The 26,743-nt window shown below is 41.2% G+C and overlaps 1 protein-coding gene across 1 annotated transcript; it reads right to left on the reverse strand.

The window, feature by feature from the left end:
- Positions 1 to 15,483: 15,483 nt before the first annotated feature.
- LOC145415981 (uncharacterized) lies at positions 15,484 to 16,261 on the reverse strand. The gene is made up of 2 exons (XM_080285084.1): positions 15,832 to 16,261; positions 15,484 to 15,779 (listed from the first exon to the last, which is right to left on the reverse strand). Exons 1-2 carry the CDS (start codon positions 16,259 to 16,261, stop codon positions 15,484 to 15,486), a joined length of 726 nt encoding a protein of 241 aa, XP_080141210.1.
- Positions 16,262 to 26,743: the final 10,482 nt, after the last annotated feature.

The raw sequence follows: 26,743 nt of genomic DNA on the forward strand, positions 1-26,743 counted from the left end.
CTGGTGGTGGTCACCCGAGAAATCTCCGCACTGATTCCTAGTATAGCAGCAGCTATGGTTTATTTTATGGGGGGGAGAACAGGCATGTGTTGTGGAATGGGTATGATATGTAATGACAAAATCGGTGTTTTTTGGAGAGAGGATAGCTGGTTTAAGGTAATGTAATATAATGTGGATGTGTGTGTTGTGTACAGAGAACAGTCTGATGCCCTCCTGTGTGTGAGGCAGTCAAAATGCTAAAACTTGTGAGGATATCTAAAAATGCTAAAAATTCTTGCTACATGAGAGAGAGAGAGAGAGAGAGAGAGAGAGAGAGAGAGAGAGAGAGAGGTGCTGAATTGATGGCCTTGATAGGTAAGGCAGCATCTTCTCTCTTGCTACTTGTCCTCTTACATAAACAAATAAATAAACAAATGGAGAATATCAAAGGGTAACAGGTGGGATAAATCGCACAGATAATGACGTTACCAATCCTAAGACTACCCCAAGGACACTGTGACCCTACTTACGTGTGTGTGTGTGTGTGTGTGTGTGTGTGTGTGAGAGAGAGAGAGAGAGAGAGAGAGAGAGAGAGAGAGAGAGAGAGAGAGAGAACACAAGGACACACATCCTGATCTGAATCCTACTATTCCTTTGTTCTTATGTACAGAATAATTGGCACACGATCAGACGTTACGAGACCTTTAACAGTGTCTCGCATGCTGCTTATCAAAGTCCAAAATAAATCGCTAACAAGAAGGCGCCACGCACCTTTATTAACGGTACAAGGAACAAGAAGGCGGTAACTTGTGAACAACTGTTCCTAAGCGACTTGATTTACTTATTAGACGTTACTGGTGTTACGTAAATCATTCCAATATCGCCTAACACCTATTTTTCAGCGATTGATTTTACTTTTTGCACCTTACTGTCCTCTTGTTACACTAACCCTTCCAATATCGCCGAACCCCATTTCCTTAGCGATTTATTTTACTTAATACTCCTCACTGCCCTCTTCTGTGCTACATAAATCCTTCCAATATCCCCTAGCACCATTTACTATGTGATTTATTTTGCTTCTTACTCCTTACTGTCCTCTTGTGTTATATAAATCCTTCCAAAATCGTCTAACACCTTTTCCTAAGCGATTATTTTACTTATTACTCCTAACTCTCCTCTTGTGTTGTATATAAATACTTCCAAAATCGCCTAACACTTTTTCCTAAGTGATTTAGTTTATCACACCTTATAATAGTCTTCCGTATTATGTAATTCTTCCATTATTCCCTAACACCTTTTCCTAAACGATTTATTTTGTTTATTACTCCGTACTTAACTCTTCTGTTACATAGATCCTTTCAGTATCGCACATCTTTTTCTAAGTGATTTATTTTGTTTATTACAACTTACTGTCCTATTCTTAATTAAATCCTTCCAATATCGGCAAACACCTTTTACTAAGCGATTTACTCTGCTTATTACTCCATACTTTCCTGAAGGTCAAGGTTCAGGTCCAATGGAAGAATAGCAGGAGGGAAGGACGGGAGGAAGTAGTCCTTACAAGGAGAATAGAAAGGATTCAAGAGGATGGGAAAAATGCAGAATATAGAAGTGGAGGAGCAATTGGGTAAATATTATTTGGAGCAGCTGGGGAAGGTGAAAGGTGTGTGCAAGATATTTACGGAAGAAATCTGTGCAGCATGTGAGGTGATGTGTGGGGTGAAGAGAAGACGAAAGGGGGTGCAAGAAACAGCATGGTGGAATGCAGAGGCGAGACAAGCTGTGGCGCAAAAGAAGAAAGCATACAGTGAGTGGATGGGAAGCAGGAGTGTGGAGGAAGTTGAGAGACAGAAGAGAAAGTTATATTTAGAGAGGAAGAGAGAGGTGGAAAGATTAGTAACAAAGTGTAAGAAGAAAGTGGATGAAGAATTTGGAATAAATTTGAATGTAAAGTGGAGGTAATGTAAGAAAATGTTCTGGAAAGAGGTATAGAGACTTAGTCAGAGTGATAAAGACGTTAGTGGGGGAGTGAAAGATAAAAATGGTAAATTTCTAGTGGAGAAGAGAGAAAAAGTGAGCAGACTGAGAGAACACCTTAACCCGCCGTGTCTCGTCTGATTTTTCACCACTGCCCCCCCCCCCCATCCCGACCAATTTTGGATTTTTCTAGGCTCAAACCTCCGTTTTTTGTGAGAAACATTGGTAGTTCAGAGAAAAAGTGCTCACTTGAGCTTAGAAGTGGTCTAAACAAGTGACCCTCTGCACACCTGGTACCATGTTCTTTAGATCCGTTCTGCTGGTGTCGGGTTTTCTATGTTAGTGGTAACTATTGCAAACCACTCAGAATAGGTAGATATATGTTCATTTGGTACTAATTTATAGGTAGTACAAGAATATATTGGTTTTCACACAATAATATAGGTGATATAAGGGTTATTTCACTCAATGAACACATCAACAGCCCACACCTTCCTTGGCGGTTACCTCCTCGTCATTTCTGCTCGTTTCTTCCTCTGGTCTCACGTAATCTTTGTCCTCCACATCATCATCGATTGGGGAATCACTCTCGCCTTGAATTTCATACCCTGATGTGACATGTCTTTACTGGCCAGGTCACTGCTAACAGATGAGTTGCCGAGACAATGGCATATGGAGGGGGGGGGTCACGCGGGGCAAGGCAGTGTCCCCACCTGGCAGTGGGTAGAGGAAGGTGTCCCGCGTGTATGTACTAAAAATCAGGCGCAAAATTTGAAAAACGTGCAAATGACAGACCTTGCAACTGCAAAAGTATGGATACGTTATCGGGACTGAGCGTGACAAAACATTGCAACGTATCCATACACTACTGGGATGCGGCAGGTTAAGAAACTATTAAGCATTGAGAATAAAAGTAATGCGAATATAAGTGGCTGGGGAATGGTTTGGAGAAGGAGGGAGGTGAGAAGGGGGGAAGAAATCAGTAGGATGAAAGGAGTGGAGGCAGTAAAGAAAGTCAAAATGGGGAAAGACCCAGGAATTGGAGGAGTGTATGGTGAAATGTTGAACCATGGTGGAGAGATAGCAGTAGAGTGGATATGGAAGATGTGCAGATTGGCCTGGGAGGAAGGTAGAGTCCCAGAATTTTGCAGTGCTGGGCAGATGCACAAAGACTTGTGCAATGCACAACTGCGCACCAATGCGCTCCAGTGAGTATTGTTTGTACATTACGCACCGCACGAGACCTTGCACAATATTGCACTTTTGCACATGAAAAGGCATGTGTGCAAATGCAAATTTAGTTGCGCTTGCACAGCTAAATTTGCACTTACGCACCTGCCTTGCGCACCTGTCCTGTGGATTGGCACTGCGCAGTCCACGGGATATGTGGTCTTGGGAGCTGCCTGTATAGCTGGACAAGGGATTGGGGAAGCTTGGGCGGGTCACGAGGGTTCTTGTTGGAGAGAGGCAGGTGGGTAGTAGCATTACTTAAAATGCTTCAAGTGAGATAATGTATTTTAATATTTTTTAATTTATTATTATTAGTAAATAATAATAAATTAAAAATACATTATTAAGAGTACTATATGCAATTTCTTACAAAATTATTAAAACATTTAAATCAAATATCCACACCCTAGTAATTTATTAGGCTGTGGATATTTGATTTAAATAATAGGTTTTAATGATTTTTGTAAGGAATTACACATGCTATTGTATATCTATAATGAGTTATTAAATAAAACGTCTGGCGAAAATGCAGATAAAAGTAAAACTGGCAACATCACAGCCTTTGTTTCCCTGTCCCTCTGCTCCTCTCACTCCTCTGATCTTGCACGAGTTAATAACGCCTTGCTCTTGTCCTACCGCCTTAGTCACTTAGTGTGTCAAGTGAATCATTTTATTTCACAGTAAATAATTTCAATTTAATTTGTCAGTAATGTATGCCCCCATGGTGGCGATTTGTTGTTTGTGGCCAGTGGCCACCCCTTACGGGATTAAGGCGTCTGGCAATAGATAGATAGAATAATAAAAAATAAAAGTATGCTAATTTATTTAAATATCTCAATATTTTACAGTAATTCCCACAAATATATGCAAATGGTTTGCGCTTGTGCTTTGCAACATTGCACAAGATAAATATTCGTTAGACTGTGCACTTGCGCTTATGCAATTTAGTGAACTGTGAATTGCGCATTGCGCTTGCACAAGGTTCCTTTTCGTTTGCGCTGACCACCGCTGGAATTTTGGAAGTCAGGTATAATCATCTGGCCCCTGTACAAAGGAAAAGGGGAAAAAGAAGTATGTGGTAATCATAGGGTAATTTGTCTCCTGAGTGTGAAAGGAAAATTATATGATAGGATACTTATGGACAGAATTAGGGTAATAACAGGGGGATTAGTTGGAGAAGTACAGAGAGGTTTTAGGAAGGGAACAGGTTGTGTAGATCAGATATTCATTCTTACATCTTTAGTGGTAAAGTTTCTAGTGAAGAAAAAGTTGTATGCAGCCTTCATGGATTGGGAGAAAGCATATGACAGATTGGACAGACAAGGAATGTGTAAAATATTAAGAATATGTGGAAACAGGAAGTTGTTGAATGCCATGAAGAGTACATGTGAGGGTGCTAAGGCTGAACTGCATATGGAGAGTGAACTGAGTGAATTTTCTTATCTGAATGTTGGATTGAAAAAGGGATGTGCCATATTTCCTTGGTTGTTCAGTCTGTATATGGATGAGGTTATAAAGGAGCTATAAGGTAGGGCAGTGAATGTTAGCGTGACCCTGATGAGAGAGGGCAGTGCTTGGAAACTTCCTGTGCTGTTGTTTGCAGATGATATTGTATTGTTAAGTGAAGATGAAGGGGAACTGCAAGGTTTGGTGAATGAATTTGGGAAAGTGTGTAAGAAATGGAATCTAAAGGTGAATGTAGGGAAGAGTAAGTTATGGTCTTCGAGAGAAATGAAATCGCTGAATGTACAGTGAGGCTGGATGGGGAGGAAATGGAAAATGTGAGTTATTTAAGTACTTGTGAAGTGTGATGAGTAAGGATGGAAGTGTGGAGGATGAAGTGCTTGAAAGGGTACAACAAGGAAGAAAGGTTGCTGGTTCTTTGAAAGCAGTGATAAGGAATAGGGAAGTGAACATGGAAGTAATAAAGTTGCTGCATGACATTATTGTGAAACCAACTCTAACGTATGCAAATGAAACTTGGACCTTGTTGGAAGGACACAAGTCAAGAGTGAGAGCAGTGGAAATGAGTTATTTGAGAGGAGCATGTGGAGTTACATGGAGAGACAGACTGACAAATAAGAAAGTGAGGGAGTGTTGTGGTGTGGATGTGGATATGATAGAAAGTGTTAGGAGAAATACACTGGGATGGTTTGGCCATGCAAAGGGGATGGAGAGCGAGAGCCTAACGAGGGAAGTGTATGTGAGTAAGGTGGAGGGGGGAGAGGGTAGGTCGAGGATGGGATGGAGGAATGGAGCGGAGAGGCATATGAGAGTGGGGATCGTGAGCTGCGAGGAATGGTAGTGAAATGGCAGGGGCAGGGCGAAATGGAGGCGATTTATTTGTGGCCTCCCCTTAATGGATTAAGGTATTTGGCAATAGGTACATATACTCTCCTAGTCTGTCACATAATACTTTCCAGTATCACCTAATATCTTTTCCTAAGCGACTTATTTTACTTAGTAATCCAGTACGACGTATAAACTAATACTAACTAGTCAGATCCAAAAATAAATCAGTGAGAAAGAGGTACCGGGGAGCTTCCTTGATATGAGTCATCGACCCGTATTCTGGTCGACTAAGAAAACTCCTAAACACCTTTTCCTAAGATATTTATTTTTGGATCCGGATGTTTAACCCACAGCGTCCCGTCGACGTTCTTTAACATCCACATGTTTTGTCACTGCCAATCCCGTCGACATACATAAAAGCGAATCAATTGCAAAGTCTCTAATTTGCACAATTTTAAATTTTCGCGAGTGATTTTTGGTACGTATATACTTGACACCTTCCTCTACAAGATGCCAGGCAGGGATAATGCCTTACCCAGCATGACCTCCTCCCTCCCCCCCTGCACACCATTGTCTCAGCAATTCACCTGTTATCAGTGACCTGGCCAGTAAAGCCATGTCATGCAATGGTACGAAATTCAGGGCCAGAGTGATTCCCCAATCAATGACAATGTGGAGGACAAACTTTACATAGCATTAGAGGAAGAAACAGTCAGAAATGATGATCAGGTAATGTGGCAAAAAAAGGTCAGGTATGGTGATGAGTTAGTGAGTGAAACAATGCTTATAATGCCTATATTATTGCTTGAAAACCAATATACTCTCGTACTACATATAAATTTGTACCAAGTAAATAAATAAATACTGTTTATTAGTGATGTGAAATAGTTATCCTCCCATAGAACTCGTTTTCTTTGGTGCCAGCCTGTTAGAAAACCCAGTAAGGTAAGGAGGTACTCCTACCTGTATTGAGTATTTTAAACCACAGGTGAGCGATTTCTCTATGAATTTTCGATGTTTCTCACCAAAAGCGGAGGTTTGAGCCAAAAAATAAATTTTTCCAAAAATGGTCGGGATTGGGGGGAGTCAGTGGTGGAAAAGTGGTCGGGATGGGGTGGGTTAATGACTTTTTATACCTTGCATATGCAAAGGATGGCTAACACCTTTTCCTGATTAAGATGTTAAAATGATTTAAGCAACACAGAAGACTATAGTAATGTATACTAAGCAAAATAAATCACTTACCAAAAGGATATTAACCAGCCATATCCAAAAATAAACCACTAAGCAAGAGGTGTTGGGGAGCATTCTTAACCGACGAGAATACCGGCCAAGGCAGGAGTAGACTGTAGCACCCGTCGAGCAGGGCAGTACTCCCACGTTGGTTGGAAAGCTGATGACTGGAGACCTGGAGCTCCCATTTCATCAGCCCCGGGACTAGTTCCTGACCATCCTCCTTTTGTTGAACTTTTTCAGTGTCTCAACAACACAGAGATTAGGCCAGCTTGCTCTCCAGTACAAGTTTCTCTGACTGTCAACACCAAACTACATGCGCAGTACACACTACACTTCCTTCTCAAAATAAGAAAAAAAACGAAAAATGGCACAATTACATCTGGCCTAGGAGTCCCCAGGGGGGAGGGACCATATATTCCCCCACCATCAGCCCCTCTCCCGGTGACGACTCAGAGAGGTGCCTGGAACCACTGTCTGACTCACTTCTTCATTTCTGCAACATTCACGGCCTTTCCTCTACCTTTCTCTTTGTCGTACATCACCTCTCTTCCTCTAAACCTCACCTCTCTTCCTGTCTGAGACTCAGCATTCTGAGGCAACTGACAGCAAACCCTTTTCTGTTTCCTCCTACTTTCTCTATACTCATTTCAAAGCCAAAGATGGTTGTTGTGTATATGCACGCAACGATTTATCTTGCTTTCATGTTCCTGAACTTGATTCTTCTGAATTCTCGACTCTCTGGCTTTGGCTTTCTTATCATTCTCTAGCTAAATATATCTGCACTGTTTGCTTATCTCCTAATTCTACTGATCATGAAAAATTCTTCGACTGTCTTACTTCTACGATGGAACACATTCTATTCATTTCTCCTTTCTCTGAAATCTCCATTCTAGGAGATTTCAATGTTCACCACAACCTTTGGCTCTCCTCTCCTTTCACTGATCCACCTGGTGAACTAGCCTACACCTTTTCTATCCTTAATGACCTAGAGCAGCTGGTACAGTACCCTACCCATATTACTGACCGCCTTGGAGAGAGCTCCAACATACTTGACCTGTTTCTTACAACTAATCCTTCTGCTTACACTGTTAATCTTTCCTCTCCACTGGGTTTCTCTGATCACAACCCAATTACCTTTAACCTGTCCTATTGCTCTAGTACGGTCTGTAAACCCTCCAAAGAAACGTCGACTGTGGCACTTTGGAGCTGTGGATTGGGAGGCCCTCAGGCGATACTTCTTTGATTTTCCATGGAATGATTATTGCTTCCATGGCCAGGAGAAATCTGAGTGTGCATTGCGCATTATGGAGGTTATTCTCTTGGGCGTGGGATCATTCATTCCCTTCTCATATCCTTTGACTAATGCAAGAAAGCCTTGGTTTAATCACGCTTGTTCTAATGCTGTCCGCAACAAGGGGAGGGCCTATAAAAGGTACCAGAGCCAATCCACCCCTGAATCACGTCTTGCTTATGTTTCTGCCTGGAATCGTGCTAAGTCTGTTCTTTGCTCTGCTAAAAATAATTTTATCCGTACTAAATGCTCTCAACTCTCCAACTTGAATTCTTCCCGCTTCTTCTGGCACCTTGCCAAAAACCTTTCTAACAACTTTATCTCATCATACTTCTCTCCTCTTTTTCTATTCTGATGGCTCTGTAGCTATTTCTTTTACTGATAAAGCAGATCTCTTCGCTCAGACTTTCTCCTCCAATTCCACCTTAGCTGATTCCGGTGCTGTTCCTCCATCACTTCCCCCCTCTGAATTCCTCTCGGTTGACATTATAATTTCTTCAGCTGATGTATTTTCTACTATCAATTGTCTTAATACTAACAAGGCATATGGGCCTGATGGAGTCCCTCCTGTTGTCCTCAACAACTGTGCTTCTGTGCTTACACCCTGCCTAGGTAAATTCTTTCACCTTTGTCTGTCAACTTGTGCCTTTCCTTCTTGCTGGAAGCTTGCTCTGATTCAGTCAGTCCCGAAGAAGGGTGACCTTTCCCAACCTCTAACTATCGTCCAATTGCTACATCCTGTGTCTCATAAGTTTTCGAGTCAATTCTTAACAGAAAAATTTTACAGCATCTTTCTTATCACAACTTTCTTTCTGATCGTCAGTATGGGTTCCATCAGGGACGCTCCACTGGCGATCTTCTCACCTATCTCTCAGACTCCTGGTCATAGCTTTATTATCGCACTTGACATTTCAAAGGCTTTCGGTCAAGTCTGGCATAAATCTTTAATTTCCAAACTGCCCTGTTACGGTTTCTATCCTTCTATCTGTGCCTTCATCTATAGCTTCCTTTCTGGTCGTTCTATAGCCGCTGTTGTAAACGGCCATCGCTCTTCTCCTAGATCTATCAACACTGGTGTTCCTCAGAGCTCTGTCGTATCACCAGCTCTCTTCCTTCTATTCATCACTGACCTTCTAAGCTGTACATCTAACCCTATCCACTCGTACGCTGATGATTCCACCCTTCACCTTTCCATTTGGTTCCCACAATGTTCATCTCAGCAGTTGCTTCAACAGACAAGGGATGAGGGTATGGCAAACCTAATATTTGACTTGGCTCGTATCGCTGACTTGGACAAAAATAATCTTGTTTTTAATGCATCAAAAACTCAGTTTTTGCACTTATCAACCCGACACAATCTTCCACAGGAGTACCCACTAATGTTAGTAATATCCAGCTCAATCCTGTGTCATCCTTGAACACGCTTGGGGTTTCATTCACTCGGGACTTATCTTGGAAAGATTATATTGCATCTCTTGTAAAATTTGCTCCCAAGAGACTGGGTGTGCTAAGCCGAGTCCATACCATCTTTACCTCTGCACAGTTGTTGACGTTATACATGGGTTTTATTTGCCCCTGTTTAGAGTACAACTCTCATGTGTGGGGAGGCTCCACATATACAGCTCTTCTCAGTAGGGTGGAGTCAAAATCCTTTCGTCCCATCAACTCTCCTTCTCTTACTGGCTCCCTCCAACCTCTGTCTCTTTGCCGCACTGTTGCATCTTTATCTCTTTTCAATCGCTATTTCCATGGTCACTGCTCCTCTGAACTGTCTGCTTGCATCCCTCCACCTCTATGTTGGATGCGTAGCACCCGTCTAGCAACAAACTCTCATCCCTTTTCTGTCCAGCTCTCTAATGTAAGAGTTAACCGTTACTCCTAGTCCTTCATTTATGCAACAGGTCAACTCTGGAACTGTCTCCCTCTGTTTGTATTTCCTACTTCCTATGATCTCCAGTCTCTTGAAACGCAGTGTGTCCAGGGATCTCGAAATGAACGGATCTTGAGTTTTCCTCTCTTTTGTACTGTTTTTGTTTTGTTTTTTTCTTGGAAGAAACGGTTTGCCGGCCCCTGGCCTTTGTTCCTTCTTTCTCGCATAAAAAGAAAGGACCGGTTAAGGAAGCTCCCAAACACCTCCTCAGGGAGTTATTTTTGCATACGGCTGGTTGGTATCGTTTTCTCTGTTACTTATGCAGAGTATGGTGATATTAGAATAACTAACTCAGTGTCAAATGGCCACCCTTTACGGGATTATGGTGTCTGGCAATAGATAGATAGATAGAATGATTCATGTGGCTCAGAAGAGGACAGTAAGGAGTAATACGCAAAATAAATCGCTTAGTAGAATGTGTTAGGCGATTCTGACAGGATTACGTAACACAGACAGGGCCGAGGAGGGAGGGGGGGCAGCTGGGGACAATACTACACAGAGTATTACAACATTTACAATACAGAGCTGTGTATACTGTATTTTTGTCATGCTGAAGGGGCCGAGGGATGGAAAGAACTTCTGACCCGTCGTCTTCTTTGGTTTCAACCTCTTATACAGTAAGGATGTATCAGTAGAGGTGACTGATGTATATCACAGTGCCAAAAAATGTGACATATCACAGCCCCTCTTACCCAACGAATATATGGATGTTGCTGAGGGAGAGTTATTAAGAGTCTATGGCAAAATATTACGAAATATCTGAGGGAGAGTTTGAATATGGGATGACTCGGCTTTCACCAATTTCAAAATAAAGCCAAAAATGTATATATCGGATAAAAATTTTTTTACTCCCCACAGCCCATGTTAACTAAAAGATACGTGGATATTATTGACGGTGGTTTATTAATAATCTAAAGAAAAAAAATCTTAATATCTGATGGACATTTTGACCATAGGGCGTCTCTACGTGACAAATTTCAAAACAAAACGCACACACACACACGCACACACACACATATATATATATATATATATATATATATATATATATATATATATATATATATATATATATATATATATATATATATATATATAAGGATTTGAATTTCATAAAAGCAGACTTTCCTGACCTACCAGATGACCCGCCGACATGTCGTAAAAATACCCCCTCTAATACCAATACGCCAGTCCTGTATGAGACAGCCCTAGCATGTATTCAATATGGACGGTGGGTGTTAGTGCCCAAGTGGTGACATGTGGTGTAGAAGGACTCCTGGGCCTTGGGATAGGCTACTGCCCCCGAGATATAGACCCTGAAGCCTTTGCCTAGAGTCAGACACACATATATATATATATATATATATATATATATATATATATATATATATATATATATATATATATATATATATATATATATATATATATATATCAATGCCATGAATTCTCACTCACACACCCTATTGCAGAAAATATATACTGTATATAGATATTACTGATGGAGGTTTATTAAAAGTCTAGGGCCAAAATTATCGAAATATCTGTTGGACGTTTTGAACATGGGATGGCTCTGGGATGACGGTGCCTTCACAAATTTCAAAATAAAACTAAGGGAAAAGATTATATAGTAAAAATTCCTTACTTACTAGAGTTGCTGTTACATAAAGGACACATAGATGCTGCTGACATGGGGGTATGAAGGGACTTGAAGGCCATAATGTTGGTAAATATGACGCAAACACAACAATTCCACCATCAAATGTTCACTCTGCCGACACGACTAAATATGTTTCCGCTGCCATCTTTGTGCCTACATAGAAAGGTGTTTTTCGTATGTACGCACACAAACACAAATATACGCACATGCATCCACTGGTACATAAACACATACAGTATACAGTATATACGTAAATGCATCCACTAGTACACAAACACACAAATATACGCACAAGCATGCACCAGTACACACAAGCATTGTCTTATACAAGGAAACAGACACAGATACAAACACACAAACATACACTCACACCATCGCATATTAATAGGCTATACACGCATAACTACATACATAAATAGGTAGGTAAGTAGATAAACTGGTAGACAGATAGATGCACAGATAGATACAAAAACATGATATAGTTTATTGGATATAGTTATTTCGATTCAGATAATATATATAGATATAAATAATTCTCTCTCTCTCTCTCTCTCTCTCTCTCTCTCTCTCTCTCTCTCAACAAACATATGAAAGTGATGACATAATTATGCACTCTCCAGCTCTCTCTTTCTCACTTGTATGTTACGAATCACACACACACACACACACACACACACACACACACACACACACCTCTTTAACACATGGGCATGCATCTCCATATATAATAAAACTACGTCATACTATCGTACAGTGTCAGTGTTTATTTATCCGTCTATTTATGTATCTGGTTATCTATTTATCCATTTGTCAATTTAGCAGTTGAAGAGCCTTTACGTCTTCTTTCTCATCATAAATAAAGAGTAACAAAAAATTTACTTCTAAATTTTTCATCGAGTTTTAAGAATGTCTGTTCAAATTTTTTACATTCATTTTTTCATAATTGTCATTTGCCTGTTTTTCTTGTTATCACCCTCTTAGCCAGGCGATAATGTAATCACTCCTGTACGTGTGTGTGTGTGTGTGTGTGTGTGTGTGTGTGTGTGTGTGTGTGTGTGTGTTGCTCTGTACATAATATCTCAAAGGCATGAGGGCAAATTGTATCCAAACTTTGTGGGCAGTATCCTGGGACATTTGGCTGGTTTCTTAATAATTTTGGCGAAGCTGCGATGACCTGCCTCTGATTGCCAGATGTTTCTGCAAGAAGAAAAATATCATTTTTTGTTCTCTTTTATGTTCTTTATTTACCAGTCAGTACAAACCCCAACACACTGGGGAACATTGTCGCCAAAGACCAAGCTGGGAAGGGTATGTGAGAGAAGGGTTTCAATCAAGAAGAAATGGCAAACATCGTGGGCCACGAAGCTTCATTCATCCTCCAACTTAGTTCAGTCTCACAGAGTAGTCTCTCGTTATGCACCCAGTTGTACCAGCGATATTCCATGATCCCGTGAAGACACTTAGTATCAAAGGAGTCAATTCACTGCTTCAGGTCACTGTTTAGTGTCCATATCTCACAGCCATAAAGTAAGACAGGGAGGATCAGCGCCCTGAAGATGCAGTTCGAACTTTCGTCCTTCTACATAAATAACGACAGCGCCAAATACTCGAATTGAATTAAATTCATACCCCAGTTGGCCAGACCAATGCGATGAGAGATCTTACCGTCTGATCTACCATTGTTATGGGTCACACTACCTAGATAAGTGAATCACTCCAAGACTTCTATATCCTCACCACATGCTTGGACTGACTGAACTGCTTCATCCAGCAAGCCACCAAATCCCTGGACCTTGGTCTTGGCCCAGAAGATCTTTAACCCATCACGTCCCGACAGATTTTCCACCACTGACTCCCCCCAGTCCCAACTAATTTTGGAAAAAAAAATTTTTGGCTCAAACCTCCGCTTTTGGTGAGAACATCAAAAATTCATATAGAAATCGCTCACCTGAGGTTTAAAATACTAGATACAGGTAACAGTACCTCCTTACCTGACTGGGTTTTCTATCAGGCTGGCTCCAAAGCAAACGAGTTCTATGGGAGGGTAACTATTCCACACCACTCATAAACGGTATCTATTTATTTATTTGGTATGAATTTATATGTAGTACGAAAGTATATTGGTTTTCAAACAGTAATATGGGCATTATAAGCATTGTTTCACTCACTAACACATCAACATACCTGACCTTTTTGGCGACATTACCTGATCATCATTTCTGACTGTTTCTTCCTCTAATGCTACATAAACTTTGTCCTCCACATTGTCATTGATTGGGGAATCACTCTGGCCCTGAATGTCTTTTTTGGCCAGGTCACTGGTAACAGGTGAATTGCTGAGACAATGGCATGCGGGGGGAAGGGGAGGTCATGCGGGATAAGGCATTATCCCTGTCTGGCATCTTGTAGAGGAATAGAGGAAGGTGTCCCATGTATACGTACCAAAAATCACGCGCAAAAATTGAAAATTGTGCAAATTATGAACCTTGCAATTGCACGACGTACCAGTACATCGACGGGTCTAACTGTGACAAAATGTTGCGATGTACCCATATGTCGATGGGATGCCTCAGGTTAATCCCAACGGCTTTGCATTCTCGTGAAATTCCTTGAGAGCACTCAGTAGTATCTCCAGCCACTCCACTAGGATAACTGCATCATGAGCAAAGTCAAGGTCAATAATCCTGAATTGCCAATTGATACCCCACAGTAACTTCAACTCACAGCCCAGTCCAGTACCCAGTCCATACATGTGTTGAAAAGTGTGGGGGCAAGGACACATTCCTGTCTAACACCAGAACTTGCTAGGAAGAAGTCGGATGTTCCCCCTGCCCCCACACTTGATAGCACTTTCAGTGTTTGAGTACAAGCCAGGAATCACTCAGATTATCCATGCGGGAATCCCACAGCGTCGCAGAGTTCCCACAATGCTCTCAATATACTGAGTCAAAACCCTTCTTGAGATCCACATAAGCTGCTAGCAGACTTTGTCAAAATTCAAGATGGCATTCTACAAGAACTCGAAGAGTATGGATATGGTCAATGGTAGGCTAGACCTCTTGGGCATGAATCCAATTGAATATTCCTCTGAAACATTAGTAGATGGCCCTTGATGTGCATCAGGAGAATGTGGGCAAGAAGTTTGCTTGGCTCACTGAGCACTATAATACTCCAGTAGTTACTACAGTCACACTGGTTTCCTTTTCCTTTCCAGGTAGGGGTGGCCAAACCATCTGTCCAGTAAGGGGGAATGATACCAGACTGCCAAATGGCTTCTATGACTGCATACAACTCCCTGACATGGCTTTGCCCCCAGTCTTGATCAGATCTGCTTGGATGTCACAAACACCAGCTACTCTACCACTTTTCAACCTAGCCATTGCCTTCTTGATTTCATCTAGAGAGGGCACGGCTTTGACAATTGGTGGGACAGCAGTCAATGGCTGTGCATCAACCAATGGAAGCTCTCCACTGGGAGGGTCAGCCACGTATGGCTGCTCAAAGTACTCAGCCCAACGAACCCTATACTTACATGGCCTTGACATGAGCCATCCATCTGCTGTCTAAACGGAGTTCATCTGAGAGATGGGTCTGGAGTGGAGCTTCTTCAGGGCTGGGTAGATGGGTCGAAGGTCATTTGCATTAAAACGACCTTCCACCTCCTCAGCGATTTCCCTGACATACCTCTCCTTGTCCCTTCTCAGTAAAACTCATGCCTGTCAAGGCAGAAGTCTGTGCTGTTCCCCGATCCCCAGTTAGTCTGGTAGCACAACTCGCCTCAGTTGTGGTCAGCGTCCCCCACAAGATGAATCCCTTGCTTGATCTCGGGCAGTCTCCAGTACATTTATCAGTTGCTGCCAGGATAGCACACTTAAATGTATCCCCTTGTTAAACAGGATCCTCAACATAGCTGAGCACTTCAAACCGATTTGAGACTGCCACTGCATACTCAAATGCACACTCCTCATCCCTGACTTTCTCAAGATGGAATCTTCTTTGGTGGCATCTTGAGAATCTCTCAGTTTTCATTTGTAGCCTTAGAGTAGCAACAACAAGTATGTGATCATTAGGAAAGAACTCTGCAATCCTGAAAACTCTGCATTCTCTGAAGGATCCTCCAGCAAGTACTAACAAGAATGTGATCAGTCTCCTTAGCAGCCCCTCTGGTAACGGGATACCGAGTCCTGCAGTGAAGATATGGTCACTGGAACCAGGATCCAGCAATTCTTAACTTACGGGATTTTGTGAAATCCGGAAGGTAAGAACTATTAGAGTTCCTGGTTCCAGAGCCATGAGGACCTACACAATCGCTGAAGCCCTCCCTATCAGTGCCAGCAACCCCATTAAAGTCACCCAAGACCTGGAGTGTATTCCATGAGGGGCACAGTTCCACAACTGATTCAAGTTTGGTGTGAAATAGCTCTTTCTCTTCAAGATCACTCATCTCAGTTTGAGCGTACACTGCAGTAAGAGAGAAAAAGCCCAAGGAGTGTTTCATTGTCCCCAGAATTATATGCTCATCAACTGGAGTAACCTTATTGACACTTGAGACAAAGCGAGCAGCAATTGCCACAGTGACACCCCTAAGAGGGATACCATCACCACAGCCAGACCAATTGTATTTGCAACCATCGCTACTGATCCCACCATGCCCAGGTTGCCTCATTTCAGCTATGCTGACCCCCAGTCTCCCCAACTCTCTTGACAACAAAGGCAGTCCATCATCCTTTGAAAGGCTTAGAATTTTCCAAGCCCCCATCTGCGTTGCCTTCCAAAGGTTAAACCCATGTTTGGAGCCTAGGGCTCAGACGTCCTTTGCACCACCACGATGCAAATCAAAAGGAGGTTCTTGACTTGGGGTTCCCCCTTTATCATTCTGTTGCTGGGGTCCCATAGGCTTTACCCAGTAACCATCATGATGGGTGCCAGCTGACAGGGCCCGAAAAGCCCTGTCAGGCAGGCACCCGAGGGAGGACCCTCCAGCAAAACTGGGTCAGAGTCAGGTAACATGCACTGACCCTTATCCCTCTTCCATCGCTTATTTCACATGGGGCTGTATTTCTTTTACAGGGAGGGGACACAAACCCCACCCCAACCTCCCAGGTTAGGAGAGGGCTCACCAGTAGCCTGTGGACAAGGAAGTACTGTAGAATCCCTGACTATGGCTATCCTCAGAGTTTCCTTCTAGGTGAACTGCCAACCAAGGCTAACAAGCTCCACCGACCCTACTAAAAGCCGTTGGCAAAGATTGTTCATCCGCCCTTTACAGGCCTTGTTTTTCGTCCTGCTGGGTGTCTAGTCACCCTCCTCACTGGCCTAGAGCAGTGGGGATGCCAGTCTAGTCACTGGCGATCCAGCCATGAAACAGGTAGTACTGGATCACATGGCACCAGTAGCAGAACAGTGTCTGACCTGACACAGAGAAAGGGTTACATTGACACATATATGGTATAAAAGGTATAAACGCAATTATCATTACAACCACAGTAATGAACAAAGATATACAGTGACACATACATGGTACAAAGTTGTTGCAGTAATTATCATTACAAGTTTAGGAATGAGCAAAGAGATGCATGACACACATACGTGCATACACATTCAGAGAGAGGCACATATGGAAACATACATATACATATATATCTACAGTATACATATATGTATATATTCACACACATGTAGCCATAGTCATATATGTACAGGATAGGTACGTATGTATAAAAATACGGTTATGTGTACAGACGTGTTTACATATATATACACTACATCCACATATATATGATATATATTCACATATACATGTACATGGAGACAAATATATATATTTACACTATTCAGATACATAAATATAGTCACATACAATCGTGGTCACAAATAATCACTTCTCTGTTACCCCTTGCCTCAGGCTAGTTGTTTTATGCGTGGCACGTCGCGGTGGAAAAGGAGGGGCTGAGAGGGGGGGGGGGAGGTAGAGAGAGAAGGAAAGGTGGGTGAAGGGGACGAGTGCTGGTGTGGTGGTGGAGGGGGAGGGAGGGTAGGTGGGGGAGGGAGATTGAAATGCAAAGTGATGTTCATATTATTTGTCTATTTTCTTTTATTCAGGGCATGATGTAAAAGAGTTAATATTCGGTAGATAATGTTGCATTACAACTCTATAGCGGCGTCAGATAACAAGCTTTAGAGTGGTGATATCAAGGGCTGGCACTTGAGAGAAATATACTGACGTGACAGATCAAACATTAGTGTGGAGCCAGATAATTGTGTTCATCCGTGTATTTTGACTTCCGACGCAGAATGGAATATCGATGGCTGTGACTTTCCTGATGTTTGTGTAAGAAACATCCTCTATTCTAACATGTATTTAATTTTTTGGACTAAGGATCATATGGAACTCTTGACATGTCTGTGTCCACAGTATACCCTACACTTCTTCCATACAGTCAGTGTTTTGTCAACTATTTTATGGTATCTCTTCATTAAAGGCTATTGAAAATATGCATAAAAGGTAAAAATAATTGATGTCTGTGCACATGAGTGGATATAGTAACTACTGTATATTACTCATTATGTTTTAGAAGAAAAATGACAGAAAATCCTACCCAAACTCCGAAAATTTATCTATGTCACTGTTTACCAACTTTGGTCAAGCCAAAGGAACCAGGAAAGCCTTTGTAAGTAGTCCAGTGGTCTCCTGCCTCACCTCTTGTTGTCTTCGCGGTACCGAGGAAACACTGTTGTTGATGATTTGCTGGTTTCGTCGGAACAGCTCCCAGTCGTCCTTGGTGTGCTGCCCGTGTCCTCTCTTTGTCTGGTTCCCTTGCATTAATAGTCTGGGCGCACAAAGACTCGACGGCTCTTCACTAATGTTTGATCTACCAAGTTAGTATATTTCTCTCACCCAGCCCTCGATATGACCACACTGAAGCTTGTGATCTGACGCCGATGTACAAGGTGTAATGTAGCACTAGCTGCCGAATATTAACACCTTTATATCATGCCCTGAATGAAAGCAAAAACAGACAAATAATGTGACCATCATTTCGCATTTCAATCTCCCTCCCACACCCTTCTCTCCTTCCCCTCCCTTACTCCATCCCTGAACCATTACTCATTGCCCCACCCACCTTCCCTTCTCTGTCTTCCCCCCCTCTCCCTCTCAGCTCTTCTCACTCCGTTGTGACTTGCCGTGCATAAAGGAGCCAGCCTGAGGCACGGGGAATCGGAGGATAGGTGATTATTTATAATCACGCCTGCACACTGGTAGATAGAAACGGTACGTATTATAAGGTTATCTCCTGATTTAAAACCCAGCACAAGGACAATACATGCACATGCACCTGACATGTACAGTTGTGGACTATCAAACAGAACCACCCCGTCCACCAACGAGGTGGTGTAATGCTTTCCACATCTGGTAACTCTGCTATGTATGGAACACCAGTCGTTCGGTCGCTAGGACGAACCGAACGCGGTGATTATTGCTGCTGTGCGCAGTTACTGGTGGTCTATAAACAATGTCTCGCCTGACAATATACTGAAAATAACATTTTGTGAATATGGTAATAAAATAATTTCACACCAAAAATATACGTATTTTATTCACATGACTTTCGTAAAAGATCACGACCCATTCAACATTTACCGACGGCCAGCATAATGTGTAAGCTACTATAACATTATCTGCATTCCCACACCTACAGTATAATAATAATCACAAAATTACCGTGACCTCTCTCCTCCCTGGCCGCGAACCTGAAACTAGTAGACCTCTTTAATGAACGCAATTTCATAAGAGGCGGCGGAGTTGTGTGCCTGGGAGACAGAAGGGGGAAGGTGGGTTAGGAGGGGACAATATTGTTCTGGCTGGTGGGAGGGTAGGCCCTACAGGAGACGACTGATGGGGTAGGAGAGAGTGGACTGTGGCAGGAAGCTAGGAGGGGATGGATAAATGGTACGTTGATGACATGGTGCCAAATCATCTATAGTTTAACGTTGATTATGGAATTTGATATCCAGGCCGTTAAACGTTATTCAGACTTTGACACGTTACAGTCTACCTGCATGTTCAGTTGTATCGTCTATAGGACGACCTACTCCCCATGGGGTGGCACATTACAGAAACCCTGCATTAATAGTGCATGGTGATGACTATCTCATCACAATATATGAAATGTCCCTAGAATGTTTGTCTGATGTCACACTGTTGTCACAGCGACTGAGAGCCATTCTTGTTGCGTTTACGTAGTTACATTGTGGATGACGACTGTGGTATTCTAAGCAGAGGAGGGGGAGGGAGGAATTTTCTCTTCCCACAATAAATAATAGTTATCAGCAGTGATTCGTGCCTTTGAGTCCCATTAATATCTGTATGAAGGCAGTGTAAACGAAAACATTATTTTCTAGGAGGGGGTGAGATGGACTGGTCCCAGAATATAGGTGGTGATATTGGGGTGGGCCAATAGGTGTATTACATGATCTTTATGTCAGGTTACTGTAAACCCTACACTGATAGGGTAAATCGTTGTATTAAGGACATGTAACTGATAAGCAATCTGATCCGCAACATCAGAATCCAGTTCACTGTTTCCCCCTCCCTCGTCCTGACATCCTACTTTCTCTATATTCGTTTCAAAGCCAAAGGTGGCTGTTTTGTATATATATGCAACGACTTATCTTGCTCTCGTGTTCCTGAACTTGATTCTTCTGAATTCTCAACACTGACTTCGGCTTTCCTGTCATTCTCTGACTAAATATATCTGCGCTGTTTACTTATCCCCTAATTCTACTGACTATCAAAAATTCGTTGGCTATCTTACTTCTGTTATGGAACACATTCTATCCATTTCTCCTTTCTCTGAAATCTCCATTCTAGGAGATTTCAATGTTCACCACCATCTTTGGCTCTCCTCTCCTTTCAGTGATCCACCTGGTGAAAGAGCCTACACCTTTTCTATCCCTAATGACCTAGAGCAGCTTGTACAGCACCCTACCCGTATCCCTGACCGCCTTGGAGAGAGCTCCAACATTCTTGACCTATTACTTACAACTAATCCTTCTGCTTACACTGTTAATCTTTTCTCGCCGTTGGGCTCCTCCGATCACAACCTTATCACCTTAACCTGTCCTATCGCTCCGGTACGGCCCGCGGAACCTCCAAAAAAATGTCATCTGTGGCTCTTTGGAGGTGCGGATTGAGAGGCCCTCAGGCAGTACTTCTTTAATTTTCCATGGAATGATTATTGCTTCCATGACTGGGAGCCGTCTGGGTGCGCCTTACGCATTATGGAGGTTATTCTCTCGGATATGGAAGCATACATTCCTTTCTGATTTTCAGGACTGTAAAATATCTTACAACATAATAACTAGCAGCATACATGATATAGTCTAGAGGTTAGGCCAATGTCAAACCTAGGGGCTAGAGGAAGTGACATTAGCACCACTCCAGAATGTCTCACACCAGCACAATAGCCCACAAACAGTGCCTCGTGATCATACATACACACATACACAGGCTTCTAGAACATTTGGACGACATTGCAGCCCACGTGATGGAAGTAAATATATATGGAAAGAAAGAGGAGGAGAAGGGAGAAAGAGGCTAGCAACAGGGGCAAGAGGGTGGCAGAGAGAGATAGAGCGAGACGGAGGTGGCTAGTGGGACTCTATAGTTCACTCATGTGTGAGAGACTTTAGTTATCTTTTCAAGAAATAAAATTATACATAGTCCCTTACTCATCTTTATCTCTCCTGTCATTGCATGACAAATGTAACGAAGATTATCTACTTACAAAACTACTCAAGTATAACAACCGTTCGTCCACGAGTCTAATATATGTATAACTGATCAACAAAACTCATTACAAGAAGCTTACGAAATTTCTACAAAATATGGTGGCAGTGAAAGTACGAACCTCGTCTACGAATCTACAGTGAATTTCTGCAAAAGCAGGCGAGACTCCAACCAAGATTAGCTTCAGTTCTACAGGGAATTTCTACAAAAGCAGGTGAGACTGTAACCAAGATCAGCTTCAGTTCCACAGTTGATTCTACATTATCAAGACAGAAAACGAACAATACCTCTTACAACCAACAACTCACAACCAGCTCCTGACAGTATTCTCTCCAACCCCCCCCCCCTCCGTCTCCTCGATCATCGCGCTGATGTAGAGGTGAAGAGGTCACACGACGCCTTGCCAGTAATTTAACAAAATATTGATACAAACAATCTTCCAATTTCTACGACGAACCAACGAACCACAACCATCTACTATCAATTACAAGTAACAAATCTACAAGATATTTCTATAATCTTCTACACGCACCTACAAGTAGCGACATTCTTCGTCCCACAACGAGTAAATCACAAGACAATAGGACCAAGAATACATCGAGAAAGAAAAACAAAACAAGCAAATGAAGAGCGAGAGTTAACTCACAACCCACAACTACATCATCCCCCCCGACTCCACCCTTCTCTCCAACCTACCCACCACCTCCACCATCACCAGAACGCTGAGGCAGGGGTGACGACGGCAGCAATACCAGATCCCTCACTCACCTCTCACCTTACTCATCGTTACTCAACATTACTCATCGTTACTCATTTACCCAGCACAGCTACCAAAGTGTGAGAAGTCGACGTTGCTAGCGTTTTGCTGAGAAGCTGAGAACACCACCACAACCCGTCAATCAACCCGTGAAGGACAACGCTATCACCACGTGCACCTGTCATGTAGTGACAGGAGAGGTAAAGAATAGTATGGGACTATTTTTATTTGTCTTGGAAATATTAACAAGTCTCTCACACGGACGAGTATAAGTCCCGGGTAGCTACCTCCCTGTCTCGCTATCTGTTTCTCTCTCTCAAATTGCCAAGCCCTTCTCCCGTCACCTGTCTCCTCTGAGGCCTGTCTACTTCTCTCTCTTGCCTCTTCTGTGGCTAATCTCCGTCTGAGCTCTCTTTCCTAAATTCTGGTGTAGCAGGGGTCTGTCACGTGTGTTCCTCATGGATGGAAAGTTCCCGCAGCCTGTGTGTCAGCATGTGTGTATGTGTGTATATGGCCACTAGACTCTGTCGTGTGCCTATCAAGCATTCCTCGCGTCAGAGTGTGTAAGCATGTTTAGCACTGCTCGATTCTCGCAGACACAACACCTCTCATCATCTGACTCCCTGCTTCTATCTATCTATTTATTTATCTATCTATATAATATGTAGTTCTACATACTGCTCGGCCGCGCAAAAATGGCGTACCATTGACATTTAATAGTCATAACATATTAATACATATTATATATACATTATAATGAACTTATAAGCTAATTAAGTGAAATACATAATATTGTAAAAGTAACATAATTGTATGAATATTGTATACATATAATATTTATAGTAAATAGTGATTATTCAGTAATAATACATTTAAACAAGTTGTATACATATTTGAATAAATGCAATGGTTGTTGTATAACACTTTGTAAGACGTGCATGTACAACAGACGTACGCATATAATTGTGCAATGGTAATACTGCTAGGTTATACATTACATATTTTAGTTATCACTTTAGTAATGTCTAATATTTCACCTAACTTGTATGATGATACTGGTAATACAGAATTGTGCTATAATTGTATGACATAATATTGTACTAACATTGTGGTACTACATAATTGTAACATTTTATGAATTGTTACAAAATATTGTGTTAATGCATAATTGTGTTGGCCTTATAATTGTAGTTACATTTTGTTAATGCAACTATTACATAAGTGTCTTGGCCTTATAATTGTAGTTAAAGTTACATAAAAGTTACATCTTGTTAATGCAACTGTTAATTGGCAAAGTGTAACATAATGCAATCGTTTGTCGTTACATAATTGTTACATATCGTTTGTAGTTACATAATTGTAGTTAAAGTTACATAAAAGTTACATCTTGTTAATGTAACTTACATAAATGGTACATATTGTTTGTAGTTACATAATTGTAATAAGTGTAACATAATGCAATCTTTTGTCGTTACATAATTGTTACATATCGTTTGTAGTTACATAATTGTAATAAGTGTAACATAATTGTAATAATTGCAGTCCTAACATATGCTGCGGTCGATGGTAGTGATGATATGCCATGCCACTTGTTTGTGGAGACAAGAATTTGCTTTTTTGTTTGTAGTTTATGTGGTATTTTGGCATATGTAGTAACACTTACACTTATTTTCATTTGTTTGTTATGTGATCTTACTCTATTTCTCTTTTTTCTTTCTTACTTTTCTTTCTTTCTTTCTTTTTTTTTTTTTTTTTTTTTTTTTTTTGTATGTATTGATTTTCTATAGTTTGTTTTTCCTTCGCTTGTGTACGCTTTTCCCATGTTGTTCATGGTTGCATAAATACTGGCTAATTTTCTTGGGATATTTTTTTAAAGTTTAGTTTATATTGCACAGGTATTATAAAATGATATTATATAGTCCCATATTTTGTTATTTTATATAAAAAATATATGCACTATATACAGTATTGACTATACACACTGACTTGTTGTTTACCTGTACCTATCGTGAGTAATATGTGTGTCAGCACTGTGTGGAAATCTTTGTCTTCACGATTGTGTTGAAGATGTTCACTCTTGCTAACGGCATTTGTGTTGGCCATTTTTTTTTTTTTTTTCGTAAGTTAATTTATCTGTTTCCACTAGGTAGCTTTAATTAATAAATGTTTAATACAGTTCTTTTAATTGCTCACTGAGTAACTGTGATTGGATATTTTCTTTATCACTTTGTAGATATAATATGTATAGTTGTATATATGAAACACGTATTTTATGTAGGTATAAATGGTAACACTCGTTGACAGTAAATAAATGTTATAATAAATGAATGAATATATACAGTGTAGAATATTTATTGTTGGTGCAAGTATTTAATGATTGAATTATGAAGATAATTGAAGTAAGTATGTGTATTTAAGTTGTAACTATACAGCACGTTTTATATGTTTGTGCAGAAGCTTATTGTCTATCACTGTGTATTGTATAAATGAAGTAACTATGTAACTCACTCATTTTTACCGTGGTGGGAAATGGTGTGAGTGGTGTTGCACGTGGTGATAGCGTTGTCCTTCGCGGGTTGATTGGCGTGTTGTCGTCTCAGCACATGGTGACGTCGGCTTCCCACACTGGTAGCTGTGGTGAGTGAATGGGTAGCGATGAGTAACTTGAGTGAAGACGGGTGAGTAAGACGAGTTGTGAATATGGACTTGGTGTTTTGCTGCGTGTCTTGACCTCTTCACACCTGCGTAAGCAGTGGGGGTTGGGTGGATGTAGCAGAGAGAGGAGGGTGAAGTCTGGTGGTTATGAGTTGTGAGTCGTCTCTCACTCTTCGTTTGTTTGTTTGTTTGTTTGTTTGTTTTCTTTCTTTCTTGATGTATTCTTGGTCCTTTTTTCTTGTGATTTACTCGTTGTAGGATGAAGACTGCCGCTTCTTGTAGGTGCGTGTAGAAGATTATTCAGAAGACGTAGAGTTGTTAATTGTAGTTGATTGTAGATGGTTGTAGTTCGCTGATTAGTCGTAGAAATTGCAATATTGTATCAATATTTTGTTAAACTACTTGCAAGGCGTCGTTTGATCTCTTGACCTCTGCATCAGAATGATGATCTGGGAGACGGAGGGGGCTGGATGGAGAGAAGCGTCAGGAGCTGGTTGTGTTGTTTGGTTGAGAGAGAGATATTCTTGTTTTCAATCTTGATATTATGTAGGAATTTAATGTTGATTCATAGACGAGGTTCGTATACGTTCGCTGCTACCAAATGTCATGTAGTGACAGGAGAGGTAGAGAATAGTATGGGACTATTTTTATTTGTCTTGGAAATATTAACAAGTCTCTCACACGGACGAGTATAAGTCCCGGGTAGCTACCTCCCTGTCTCGCTATCCGTTTCTCTCTCTCAAATTGCCAAGCCCTTCTCCCGTCACCTGTCTCCTCTGAGGCCTGTCTACTTCTCTCTTGCCTCTTCTGTGGCTAATCTCCGTCTGAGCTCTCTTTCCTAAATTCTGGTGTAGCAGGGGTGTGTCACGTGTGTTCCTCGTGGATGGAAAGTTCCCGCAGCCTGTGTGTCAGCATGTGTGTATGTGTGTATATGGCCACTAGACGCTGTCGTGTGCCTATCAAGCATTCCTCGTGTCAGAGTGTGTAAGCATGTTTAGCACTGCTCGATTCTCGCAGACACAACACCTCTCATCATCTGACTCCCTGCTTCTATCTATCTATTTATTTATCTATCTATATAATATGTAGTTCTACACACCACCACTCACACCATTCCCACCACGGTAAAAATTAGTGAGTTACATAGTTACTTCATTTATACAATACACAGTGGTAGACAAAAAACTTCTGCACAGACATGTAAAACGTGCTGTATAGTTACAACTTACGTACACATTCTTGTTTCAGTTATCTACATAATTCAATCACTAAATACTTGAACCAACAATAAATATTCTACACTGTATATATTCAATAATTTATTATAGCATTTATGTACTACCTACGAGTGTTACCATTTATACCTACATAAAATACGTGTTTCATACATACAGCTATACATTATTACATCTACAAAGTAATAAAGAAAATATGCTATCACAGTTACTCAGTGAGCGATTAAAAGAACTGTATTAAACGTTTATTAATTAAAGCTACCTAGTGGAAAAAGACAAATTAAGTTAAAAAGAAAACAAGAAAAAAAAAATGGCCAACACAAATGACGTTAGCAAGAATGAACAACATCTTCCACACAATCGTGAAGACAAAGATTTCCACACAGTGCTGACACATATATTGCCCATGATAGGTACAAGTGAACAACAAGTGAGTGTATGTAGTTAATGTTGTATACAGTGTATATATTTTTTATATAAAATAACAAAATATGGGGCTATATGATATCATTTTCAATTATATCTGTGCAGTACAAACGAAGCCTTACAAAGGGGTCCCAAGGGAATTAACCAGCAATTATGCAACCTTGGACAACACCGAAAAAGCGTTGACAAGGGAAGAAAAACAAACTATGGAAAATCAATACATACCAAAAAAGAAAAGAAAAAGAAAAAGAAATACAGTAAGATCACATTACAAACAAATGAAAA

The sequence above is a fragment of the Coenobita brevimanus genome, chromosome 104, assembly GCF_032717465.1.
Source record: "Coenobita brevimanus isolate Jiangsu-jjx chromosome 104, ASM3271746v2, whole genome shotgun sequence".
Classification (NCBI taxonomy): domain Eukaryota; kingdom Metazoa; phylum Arthropoda; class Malacostraca; order Decapoda; family Coenobitidae; genus Coenobita; species Coenobita brevimanus.